General features: G+C 43.0%; 1 protein-coding gene across 2 annotated transcripts in view; it reads left to right on the forward strand.

Moving 5' to 3' along the window:
* The window catches only part of grik3 (glutamate ionotropic receptor kainate type subunit 3), a 100,927-nt gene that overhangs the window by 67,835 nt on the left and 19,821 nt on the right, over positions 1-13,271 (forward strand). For both annotated transcript variants that reach the window (XM_030393817.1, XM_030393816.1), the window contains exons 9-11: positions 1,133-1,246; positions 5,308-5,511; positions 12,577-12,800. In XM_030393817.1, coding sequence (XP_030249677.1) covers positions 1,133-1,246; positions 5,308-5,511; positions 12,577-12,800 — 542 coding nt within the window. The remainder of the gene's footprint in view (positions 1-1,132; positions 1,247-5,307; positions 5,512-12,576; positions 12,801-13,271) is intronic.

The following is a 13,271-nucleotide window of genomic DNA, read 5'->3' on the forward strand; positions in this document are numbered from 1 at the left end:
ATTGGGGCACAATTAGAAAAGAATTTTCGCAAAGCGGGAAAGCATTCGCAGATATTTTTAAATCTCTCTCCTGGAGTCCTCTTTGGTTGTGTGACAAGCTGTAACTAATATGCTTTCAAATTAGAGCATATGCCTCTCTCTGGATTAGGCAGGGAGGACATTAGCAGAAGTTGTTCATGCTCTTTTGTGTGTGTGTGTGTGTGGGGGGGGGGGGGACTGTGTGTCTTTAAATGGATCCACCTCAAGCACAAAACCCCGGCGAATATTAAAAGCTGTGTCTGCTGTAATAGAGAAGGCAGGAGGGATGAGCAGGGGAGGAGGGCTTCTTCGGCGGATGGAACGACTTGCAAACAGAGATTGCTACCGACAGCCACAGGACTATTTGTGCTAATGATATGTTCCAGACTGTGTCTCTACAATATGCAGAGCTTCTCTGCCCGAGGGCTTCTCGCATGTATAACTGCTTTTATTTGTTCAAATCTCTTGGCTTATCTCACCGAGACTGCGGAGCAAAATTACTTTCACAGCGTAATCCGACAGGCAACCCCGGCGCTGCACCTTCATTCAGATTAACTGTAACGTGTTTGCAATATTTGCTGTTTTTTTTTTTGTTTTTTTTATAATGTTCTGTTTGCTTTAGCCCCCGTATTTCTCTACACACACGCACACACACGTAAGAAACTCATTATTACTGACAGTATCACATTTTTCGTACTCAGCAATTTTCCCTGTATCGTTTCCTGATCTGTTGGAGTAGCTCTTTATTTCAACATTATTCTGTTTTGATCGGTTTTTTTTGGGCGTAACTCAGTTTGAAGTTGAGGGTAGGCGATGCCGTCATTTTAAATGCCGTTTTTAACATACATTTCATCAAAAGATTCAATTTTCTTTGATTTGTCCGTCCTGCTTGATTTCGCCCTGAAAACCCAACCCCGCCCGTGCTTTTCCAAAACACCCTGGCCCACTGATGCAAAGGTGACCGAGCCAATCATCTAATGCTGCGGGAAATGTGTTCAACCTGGCACTAATGTGGGAGACTGGTTGGCGGGGGAGGCCGCTGGGGGTCACAGCCCGCCCAACAAACGCAGAACACTTAGCTACATGCTTTTTTTTTTTTTTCCATCTTCCGCAGGTGGGGAAGTGGAGTGCGTCAGGAGGTCTCAACATCACGGAAGTGCCGAAGCGAAAAGGGATGAACATCACCGACTCCCTGGCTAACCGCTCCCTCGTCATCTCCACCATTCTGGTAGGTCAAATGCGTGGAAAAAAATGTCCTGCCCTTCATGTCTCCTCACTTTCCCTTCCAGATGATACATTGGAAAATCAAGCTTTTGCAAGAACAGCTCTCTCCTAAAGTGATGTTGTTTGCAGAGGAGTGAGCATCGGGCATGTTATATTCCAAAGTTATTGCAGCATTAGGCAGACGGTGCGCTCAGTTTACATTTCTCTTCTCCGAGACTGAGACGTAAGATATTTGCTAACTATAAACACAGCATAGATTTCACATTAGATACTGTGTTATGATGCAGTTAGCTCAGCAAACTCGGCACAGCAGGGCCTGTCAACCTTCGGATTTCCCCACACGTTGGTGCGCATGGTGCTGTCGTTCGAATGATGCATATACAAAGTTTGGACGGTCTGGATGGATGATTCCTCTTTTTTGTGTCTTCCTAAACCAAAAACACAGGAGCAAAAATGGGAGAAAAAAAAGGAACAGTGCTTTGTATCTGCACTCGGGCAAGATTTCGAAAAATGAACACGTCTGGCTAGCTAGCGTACATATCCCCCCCCCTTCCCTCCACTGTCTGGAAGTCATGCTATTGGAGTTTAGGATAATATTTGTTCTTCTGCCTCGCTCTTTTATTGCATTAGGGGAGGTTTACACTCCGACAACCAGAAATAGTTTTTAAATCATTGCTTGCTCCTCATCCTCAAAGTTTTTTGTTTTTTTTTTCTTGAAAGGGAAACGCAAATGAGACGATCAGTGTTTGAGAACATGAAGAATAAAGCAAAAAAGCAAAACTCTCAACATGTATGCAAAACAACCACTGTCGGAATAAAATAAGAGTCTGATGTTACATTTTCCCTCATTCTCATACTAACTAGCTCTGCGCAACAAAAACAGTGCTGTCGGCTTTCGTCTCCGTCCTCTGGCACAGCCGTACGTGTAGCCATCTTGTGTATATCCAATCTGCCCTTCAGTCAAAACAATATTTTCTTCTTCGTACAGTTGAATGTTTGAGCCTTACTGTGTATAATGATGTATGTGCAGAGTGTGACATTAGAAGGCTGTTTTCACATTCACTGCAGAAGGCTGGAAAGCGGAAAGTTGATTTAAGAGGCGGGCCTACGAGCACGATTTTGTGACATCACAAATGGTTTGGAGGCCAGTGGCAGTCCAATTTGTACCATACGTAAGTGTGAAGTGGAAAATAGAAGCCTTCAGAGCACATACACTGAGAGGGACTTTACAGTACAGTTGGAGACATGTTTTTTTAACAAGGGAGAAGGGAGAAGGTGCCATTTTAAGGATTTTAATGTGGTAATTATACTTCTTTTTTCTGCAAAAACTATGCCGGACGCATTTTAGAGAGAGTGCAGCTCTTAACACGTGTGTGAAGGGGAACTACGACCCCTTTTACAGGGGTCCGGTGTTAAAAACAAATCATCAAACATTCGAAGTCACAGAGGAAGACATTTTCAACCACCTTAATGAGCTCACCTAACCTGGTAAGCAAGTCTCAAAAACAGACAGTTGTGGTTATAGTTAAACACCGGCTAGAAATGAGAAGCCTGCGTATCGTTTAGTTTAGTTTTCGATAAAGTCATAAAGAATTTCAAACCATTGACAGAAACTGCATATGCATACGTGCCATGCAGGAACAGGAAGCATGGCAGCGTTATGGCTACGTCACAGGGTAGGAGATCCGAGAGCAGGCACTCGGTTACCAATGATTCAAATGGGACGTTAACATCACGATCATGCTTAAGTGAAAAAAGCCTGCGGCAAAAAGATAAATAAAGGAGGAGACAGTTAAGCACAATGAACTATTCCTGAGAATGCATTAATTACATGTGCAGATAGAGAGAAGGAGGCGTCCCCTCCCCTCAGCTCCACGCTGCAGCCCGGATCCCCCGGCTCTATGTACTTAACACTGTCACTGGATGTTTGGATGTCTTTGTGGAGCCATCGAGGAGGATGCTGACACGGCGCACCTTTTCAGGACAGATACACAAGCTGCGGCGATAAGCACTATCATTACGACTATATTGGACCACAACGCTATAATTATGACAAGTGAGGTCAAGGCGAGACATAATTAATGCCTATCAGGCACCATCTATGTTAATTCTGTCTCAAAGAGCAGAAGTGGGGGGGAAAAAAAAAGATTTAAGTGGTGAGATGTTGAACCGCTGCACTAGGGAAGTGTCAGTATCTGCTGATTTTCATGTTGTAGCCAGAGTGGTATTAATGCGGATGTGTTTCTCACCGAGTACTTCAAGTGTTTTCTCAGCTTTTATACTCATCTCCAAAAGATTTTTTCTTTGGGGGGGGAATCTTTTTTATGCCTTTGAATATTTTCTGACTCGATTTGCTTTTTTCGTTCGGAATCATTAGTTTGAGATGATAAAACCGGCTACTCTCAAATTGCCGAAGACAGTTTTCAAACTTTAATATCAATCCCGCCTCTTAGTGTAATGACATTGCATCAAACTGATTCCGGTGATGCATGAACAAGACGTCTGACAGCTTTATAGTGATAACTTTGTCGAGGAGATTAAGGAACTTAATGTGTTTTCCCACTTACATTAATTGTTTGCACTCCATTGCCTGTGATGTCTCTCTGCGCAAGCCCACCTCCCTCCCTCTTTTCTGTTATGCACGCCCATGCTGCGACTGCGAGGGTAGAGCTGGTACAAAACACTTTGATTTGAGTCCAAACCTTGGGGAATAGCGAGAATCGGAAGGGCTAGAAACAGATGGTAATGGCTTTTTTTCCCCTCCTTAACATGCAAAACTTTTTGATCAAGTTAATTGGACAACTTTGGCGAAGTTTGTGGCGATGATGCGCCCGCTCCCTAAATGCATTGTCATCAAGTATTCATAACTTATTATTTATTTAAGAGGCCGTCTTAAATTGTAATGTCCGAGAGGCTTTTTTTTTTGTTTTTGTTTCGAGCGCAGACGATTAAAGATGTTGATCGTTAACTGTGTGCTTTTATTTTGTTGGGAGTTTATTGAATAAATTACACCCCGCTTGATTGTTAGTATGGTTTACACTTTTTCCTTACAGGCAGCTCAACAGCCATCATTACCGCGTCCACATGCCAACAAGCACATGATGTTAAATTACCATTGCCCCCGCCTCCACCCGCGCCACCTCCGCTCCATGATAAACTACTTCCTGAGGGAATAAATAGTGCCATGACTACCTGTTCTCTTGCATCTGACTGCATCTGTTTATTTAGTGCCACACGAGCCGCAGTTAGAGAAAAAAACACAAAGGAGGGGTCACCTTCACTAGAGAATCAATTACTGGGCTTCTGAGCTCAGTTTGTAAATTATACATCTGGCCATTCGAGGCAATAAATTGTATTACGGCCTCCTCGCATAAATGGACCCGGCGTGTTTTGAAATGCACAGCGGGACGCACAAGTCTATCTGGCGGGGGAAATGGTAACCGGCACTAAATAAAGGAAATCATTTATGAGCTATTCTGTGTTAGTCATTGTCACTGCAGGCATCGGCTCCGTCGCTCTCCCCCTCAGAGGGTTGGGTGTCAATTGATGAAGGCGACGTCGTGGGCATGTTCCATTTCACTGCAGCATTCTGTTCCTAATCAGGCTTTTATACAGCCCAAATTATGAGCAGCCAGGCAGGATATTACAGGCTAGTAAAGAGTGTCGGCCACCTGACCATAAAATGAACCGACCTGTGCACCAGCTATATAGGTCAATACACAGCAGTGTGAGGGAGACAGTGGGCTTTAGCTAGCGCAACACCATGCAGGCACAATGGACAGTTTAGGAAACACTGGTCACAGCTTTGCAATTTACAAGGCTTGCATTACACTCCTTCTCTTCTTGTTAATGCATCCGTGTAGGAAAGAAAACCTCAGCCTTCTTTCATATTTCACCGCTCCCCGTACCCCGCACACTGAGCTCGAATTTGCTGTCACTGCCTGTTAAACGCGACAGCGAGTCATCAGCTCGGATCACTTTGCCTCAATTAGATCCACGTGCCGAGACAAATTGAAAAAGCTGACCTCACCATTGCTTTTCATTTGATCTTTTGGGTCTGTGCAGGAGGAGCCATATGTCATGCTTAAGAAGTCTGACAAGGCGCTGGTGGGGAACGACCGCTTTGAAGGATTCTGCATCGACTTGCTCAAGGAGCTGGCCAACATCCTGGGCTTCACGTACGAGATCCGCCTGGTGCCTGATGGGAAATACGGCTCCCAGGACGAGAAGGGCCAGTGGAACGGCATGATCAGGGAGCTCATAGAACACGTAAGCTGTGCTTCAAGTTGTCCGCCTTACATTATTTATTTTGTTTATGTCAAGTTCCTAGAGCACGCTTGAACACAGCATAAGCTGACCGAAGTGCTGCGCAAATAAATATAAATACAACCTAGTATTACAGCATTGTGGTTGAATGCCTCCAAGCATCTGTCAAGTTAGTTATAAATACTTTTTTGCTGAATATTATGATGTCACAGTGGGTTTGATATGTTATAGCTTTGTCATTTTATGCTTTAAGACATTCGTATGTTAAATTGTATTGTAATTATTAAATGAATTCTTGAGTTATGGCCTAAAATTGGTCTTGTGAGATATCGCGTTGATGAGAATAGCACACCATGAGTCGACAATGACCTTGACCTCTGGCCACCAAAATCTAGTGAGTTCATCCTTGGGTCCACGTTAATGTTTGTGCTAAATTTGAATAAATTCCCTCAAAGCGTCGAGATACCACGGTCACAAGGACGTGACGGAAGGACAGATGGAAAACATTATGCGTCCGGTCACTATTATGAGCTGCACAGAGGCTTTACAATTTTAAAGAACACAATAAAAAAAACATACTAATGGCAACAGTTAACAACAAGAAAAAAAAAGTTAAAGACAAGACAACAGTCTTTGGGCCAGAAAGACCTTTCTCTAGCCTTTTCAGCCTTGAGAAGAAAAGGAGCCATATCCAATATCTAACAGCAACTGGTTCCACAAACATGGAGCAATGACTACAAATACTCTGTCACCTTTTTTGTTGCTGTTGTTGTGACCATAGGACATAGAAACGAGATTTGATGTCAGATCTAAGAGACCTAGGAGCTGAGTACCAGTGAATAAGGTCTGTGATGTAAGACGGTGCCCATCGAGAGCCTTCAACGTAATCACCAAGGTCGTGATTAAAATCTGAAACAAACCGTTAGCCAATGAAGGGGGAGGCTGGGACTGGGGTTATTTTAGTACCAGTCTACATCCTTCTGGATCAACTGCAGATAAATGAATGCATTTATTAAATGAATGGAGGCTGGGAAAATATGAGGAACTGCCATAGTCCAATTGTGGTGTAATGAAAGCCTGACCAAAGATAATTACACCAGTTTTATTACTGTTTAATATACATGTTTCCTTAAAGAAATAATTTGATAGTTTGGGGAAAAAAGCTTATTTGCTCCCTTGCTGTGGCAGTGGCATCTGTATTTTCATCTAATATCTGTTTGTACGCTTAGTATGTAGCTGGATCCAGCAGCTGGATAGCTTAGCTGAGCAGTTTCAAGACAGAGGGAGACTACAAGAGGTTACTGCACCAAGCTAATGAATCTTTTGGAATTACCCCCCACCTTTTAAAAGACACATTTTCATTTTGTAGTGATTAAGCAAACGAGGTTTCATGCGTTAATGCGTGAGATTAAGAGATGTTACTTTAGGACCGGGCAGGCTAGCTGTTTCTGCCTTTTTCCAGTCTTTATACAAAGCTATGCTAATCAGCTGTTGGCTCAATCCTCTTAGCAAAACAGAGGATGAGACATTTTCAAAAAATGTAAATCTCTTCCTTTATCATGTGCTGCATCCCTACAATCAAAGCTTTTTTTTTTTTTTACATCATCACGCAAACAAAAAGCAACAACAGCATGCCATTGAACTGCAGGCAGGTTATGTCCTTTGTGCGGGCAGTGATATAGTTATGATGGAGCACAAGTCAGGAAGAGCCTGCAAAGCTGTCAGTTACATTTATGGCACAATTATGTCAAGGTTGCCTAAAAGTTACAAGTGTACTGATGCCGTCCAGCGAGACGAACCGCTTCCCTTCAGGCTGGATAAAGCAGGGGATGTAGGATGAGCATACGATAAAGCATATATTGTAAGGATGCGGGCGAAAACACCGGCAATCATCTTGCCGAGGTGTGGTGGGCAAATCGCAGCTGTCCGTGTCGAAACTCAAAGCCTGAGCGGCCATGAAACAGCCACACATCCAAGTGATGGCGGCAATTCTCTCCTGGCATTTCATAAGTGTCCCTGTCAGTGCTCTCTCTTTGTCCTCAGCCCCATCGGGTCAGCGCTGTACTCAGCTGAAAACTTGTAATAGCTTAAGTGGCATTTAGTGCAGGGAATCGTATGGCAGGAGTCAATGGCTTGGTGCTGAAAGGGTTGGGAAAGGTAGGCTCCCACTGCAGCACTTTATTTCTCCATCCAAGCTTTTTGTGAGATCCATGTTAATAACAATAACCTTGAGGGGGAACAAATGGATTACTAAAGGCAGGGGGAGCCGGCGCGAAATGAAGATGCATGACTCCATCGTTAAACAGCACATATGCTCTTTGTATTAGTCTGTTCTTTGGTTTAAACGAGAGGACGTGCAGGTGGCCACGGACAATCTGTTCAATATTTTGCAGCCAGATTGAAAAAAAAATATAGAAAAATAGCGTTGTTGTTGACTGTGACATACGGTTTACATGCGTTTTGTGACGACGCAGCATCTGTTGATTGAGACCTCTGGACTGATCTTACTCCGAATATAAATTCAAGCTGTTGAGCGAACGCATCCACACCAACAAGTGGCTCCATTTGCCTGTGTTTTATGGAATATAAATTTGAAAAAAAAAAACATACAGTTAGAGACATTTTAAAGAATATACAGTATGTTTAATTTTTGTATTATTTTAAGGTCTATTGCCTTTGTAAATAGCCGCAGACGTGAAGATTACAATCCAGTTATTGCTTTTTACCGCTCCTTATGGCATGGCCAAGGACGCATGACGTCCTCTTTGTCGATTTTTTTAGTCATTTCTATTTTGTGGTCTAGTGCTCTCCTTACCTTCTGTCGGTGAGGATAAGCTGATCGTGATTCAGCAGAGCTGAAACATAAACTTTAAGGCAAGCTCAAGAGATCTGACCCTGGATTGATATGAGAGGCCTGTGTGGCTGAGTAAACCTCAAACTGCCACATCTCCTACACTGAGGTAATAACTTTGGGCTGTATTTCTTCCCAAACATAACAAGAACTGTACCTTTTTCTTATTTATCTATTCTGCGCAACGGAACACAGTGTATGCATTTGCTCGAACTGTAGAGGTAGACAGAAAAGGGAAAAGTAAATGTCTGCTGTCGCTGTTGTTATCTGTGCAATTTGTACTCATAACTACTTCCTATTTACCTCTTAAAAACCAATCGCCCTATCATTGTAACGCACATAGATAAGATGAGCTATAACAGCTGACTGGGAATCCGTTCCATTACTTTAAAAAAAGAAGGGGTCACAGAGTTAGATAAAGTTTGAGGTGGGAAACAAGGGAAAACGGTTGGTTTGGGCTGATAAACTGGCGCCGAAACACAAGGCTCATGCATCCGCTGTATCAGCTCATGTGGCGAAGCCTCATAAATCTTAGTCGCACTGCAGAATTAAGCAAAATTGTTTGACAGACATTGTTTTAGGAGAACAAGATGTGAGTTTGCAAGCTTCATTCATCTCTGTAGGTCAGCAAATCCTGTCATATGGAGAAAGGCATTTGACAGAAAAAGAGAAAAGCTCCAAAAGAGAGCGTATGGACACACATGATAATAATATTTGATTTACTTCCCCTCTAACTCGTGCTTCATAATGAGAAACTGCGGTGTTGCAAAAGATTTATCACTGTGCGAAGTACAGCTCTTCCTTTTCCTCTGTGTAGTATCAAAGCTCACTGCGGTGCCAAAGGGCATTGTTTGGAAGGTGCTAAATGATGCAACAGGCCTTGTTAAACTTGATTTAGTCACAATGGATGATCACTTTAATCATGCCGTGATGCAAATATTAATAGCATGCTTAGCACATCATTTGTTTCTGTCATGGCGATTGATATATGCTTCGACTGAAGGCTGCAGCCAGGCCCACAGCCTATCTGTCCACACGGACAGATAACAATGAAAATCTACACTTCTTTATTTGTATTTGGGTAAAACACACACATTCGGATCAGGTTTTTGTTTTGGCAAATTAGAGAAGCACGTGACTGCAAGTGGGTGGACAAGTGTGATTTTGAGTTTGATCCATGGCAGCAGGATGACCTGGCGTGTCTGACCCTAAAGCCGCAAGGGCAACAGTTCAACTGCCTCAACAGCAAACAAGTCTGTCTCAGCTGCCAAAAGTCCCCTCGAGTGAATCCAAATTCTGGGCCACCACGCTCCAAACACACTGCTTATGCATAGCAACAATTTCTTGATTGCATTGCATATGTCTCATCATCAGCCCTTTGTGTATTTTGATATGAGACTTCATTATGTAATAGGGTTCAGGCGTCATCTTTACTGTTGTGCACGGAAGTGTCACGCTGTGCATCCTCTTCTGTGCTGTGGGTTTACGTAAATGATTGTACAACTGGCCAGTCAGTCTTTTTATATATTCCCTCAGCGTCCCCACGGCAAAAATTGCTGTCTGTTATCTGCGGCAACCGTGGCACGGTTCAGCAAAGTGTGTTTCTGCAATTGCACTGACGCAAATTGTGCTTTTGTATCTGCTTCAAACGTTCGTAAAATGAACAAAAGGAGCAACACAACAGCTCTATCTGGGAGCGCTAGACACTCCTTTTATTAGCATTGTGATCGTAAATTGTAAAATGCATACACAAACTGTATGGTGTTATGTGTGTATGTTTGTTGAGGGATAAAAAGCCTTCTTTGTAAGCAGTATATGTTATTAATGTATGAATGGAACCGGAACAATTGCAAGAAAAAACAAAAAACAAAGACTATCATACAGCTGACTGTGACAGAAGCATGTTCAGTGTGTGAAGTCGGTCGATAGAAACGCATGAATCACGTCAGCTGCGACTTCGTGATTCCCCCCCGGGGCAACCGTCAGGTGAGGAGGTCCGGAGGGAGGACACCACTAAGCTCACCATCTGCAAACCCAGATAACACTGAGCCATGTGGCACGCAGCAGGGCACTATCAGGTTATCTTGCTTGTGCCCAGTTTGTTTGCCTAAGCAGTGAGCAGAACAAGGACATGCGGCATGTATATTAGCCCACCGTAGGGATGTCTGGAACCGCATGCTGGTTGATCTTCCGGCTGAGTGGCAGGTTGGTTCAAAAGCTTCGGTTGGCAGCGGAGAACGGAGGGAGCAGTATGTGATGTACAAATTTGAATAGTTTAAGAGAGACAGCAGACGCACTGCAGGATGCACTGGTTTTCCCATCTTTCCATCTCTTCAGAGGCCACCGTGTATTTAGCCACCGCGGTGCTGACCGCGGGAGGACGTAATCCACGGTGCCACACTCAAAGCGGGAATGTTTTCTTTTTTGACCTTTGTTTGCTGCCAGGCGGTAGTTATTGCATGAATCTAAGGAAAAGAGCTGTCCAAGCCACGGGGTGAGTTAAATTCATGTTAAGAATAGCCTTAGGGTCGAGAAAGAGAGACGCTATTGTTAAAAAAAAAACCTGAATGTTTTAAGGTGGTTGCGAAACAACGAAGATACCCTCACAAAGGAGAGGGCTGCATCACTCAGCTGCATTTTTATTTTTACTCAGGTTGTGTGCTTCTGAAACGAGCAGATTCAGTTCCTGCGGGGTTAGGTCTAATGGCTGTGCATAAAGTTCCCAAACAAACATAAGATCTCATTTTGCTTGACAATGCTGTAACGGAAAATAGTTATATGTGAACAAGCCCTGTTCCTTTCTCGCAGCTCAGTGTGTAGGGAGAAAAAAAAAAGAAAAAGAAAGCCTCCCTTTTGTGAGTTGTGTCGTTTCTTGGAGGAAAGAGGCATCCGAGCGTGAACCAAGCAGCTGGTTTCATTAACCTCCTGTCCAGCCACGGTGCAGGGGAGTTGTGGGGGCCCCAATATAAATGGTAACCTTCTGAATATGCAGTCATACGCATATAATAGGTGACTGAAACTTATCCGTCATGCTCAGCCCTGCCCGTTGCATAAAGCTATATGGTGTCATATGTCATTCCGGTGACACATGATAATGGCTTCATAGATGGAAGTGCATCCGTCTCCACTGTTTCCAAAAGACATCATCAGAGACGGAAACATATCTCACGTTCACGTTATCAAATTCACATACACATTAAGTCGTGGCCATATATCACCGTGTGTCTCCAAACTTTGAATATATGGCAAATGTTATACAGTATGCACAGCCCTGTTGTAACCTCCTAATGGATAATTCACAGTGTCACTGATGCTACATGTCTAAGAGCCTACACCCTCATTTGCCACACTACTCTTCGGCACAGCTACACTTTGAGCTAATTGCCAAGCCTTTACTGCCCAAGATACTGGGTCATATATTGTTGAGTGGATACAAGGATCTCATACTACGTACTATGTATTGGGTCCAAAACAGCATCCCCCACATCTGTTTTCAACTTAATAGATTTTTTTTACTTTACACTTACACTGAACACTTAGGGAATGTAAGGCAAATGCAGGCTGACTTATATTTGTTGACATTTCTGTTCTTTTTCAGTTATGACTGTGAAACTAGGCAATAAAAAGGAAGCTCTTTGGCATTTAAGTTTGTGTTCATGTTTTATAAGGTAGTTAACAGCTGTTAATTCCATTATCGGACTTGGTCTGGGAAAGGAAAAAATGGTATTGAAGCGTCTTAACCTTAATGTTTACCATCGCTGCCATCTTATGTTAGCAGGTTAACGTGGTTTGATAATTAGCTCTAAAAACAGTTTTTGTGGTTTGGAATGGCATTTCATTGTGGTTATCTGTTCAAAAATCTAAGAACCAATCAAATTTTTAATAGAAACACTTGATGAAAAGACCAATTTAGTAATCCTAAAGGGGACATGAATGTCTGTTTTGAACTTAATGGTTCTTCAATCATCCAGTAGGAGAAAAATTCAAGGATTTGCCAAAGTCCCCAAAGGATTTATCCCTTGGGGACCATAAATGTCAGCAAAACCAAATTTCGTGGCAGTCCATCAAAAGGTGGCTGAAATATTTCACTCCGAACCAATAAATCATCATCAACAAAAAATGAACTTTCTTCCCCTAGAGTTAGCCAAATACAACACCGCCAATATAAAAAACAGAATCGGAGCAACTAACTGTCCATTTATGTTTCTCCACTACAGAGGGCCGACTTGGCGGTGGCTCCTCTCACCATCACCTACATGCGTGAAAAGGTCGTTGATTTTTCCAAGCCCTTCATGAGCATGGGCATCAGCATCCTGTATCGCAAACCCAACACCACCAACAACGGATTCTTCTCCTTCCTGAACCCCATGACTCCCGACATCTGGGTCTACATCCTCCTGGCCTACCTGGGAGTTAGCTGTGTCCTTTTTGTCATTGCCAGGTAAGTACAAGAGTTACAAACTATTTGTCCTATCGGCCCTTCATACATTTTCCATGAGGTCTTTCAATAGACATAGTAATTTACACCAGCCAGCTTCTCACACTGTGTTTGCGCACTGGGTAGTGATCAAGGCAGTTAAGTCTGCATGGGCTCTCTACAGCCCAGCAGTGGGAGGAGGAATAGTTGCAAAATTCAGTGAGCAAATTCTTGTTTCCTGTGTGATGTCTTTGAAAAATGGTAATAGAGCTTTAGACGGTGCACCTTTTAAAAAGGTTGTTTAAAATGAATACCCGCTGAGGCAAAAAATGATCACTTCTCTAATTATCATGTTTAGCAGCACGAAAGGAAAAAGTACACACCTGATGTGATGCGATGCTATTTATAGTTGATCATCAGCATAGAAAATGAAATTGCTGGCAGTAATAAGCCATAAAATTATTATGGATGGAGATTATCTGTTTGATTGGCTGA

Source organism: Sparus aurata, chromosome 17, assembly GCF_900880675.1.
Source record: "Sparus aurata chromosome 17, fSpaAur1.1, whole genome shotgun sequence".
In the NCBI taxonomy this organism is placed as follows: Eukaryota; Metazoa; Chordata; class Actinopteri; order Spariformes; family Sparidae; genus Sparus; species Sparus aurata.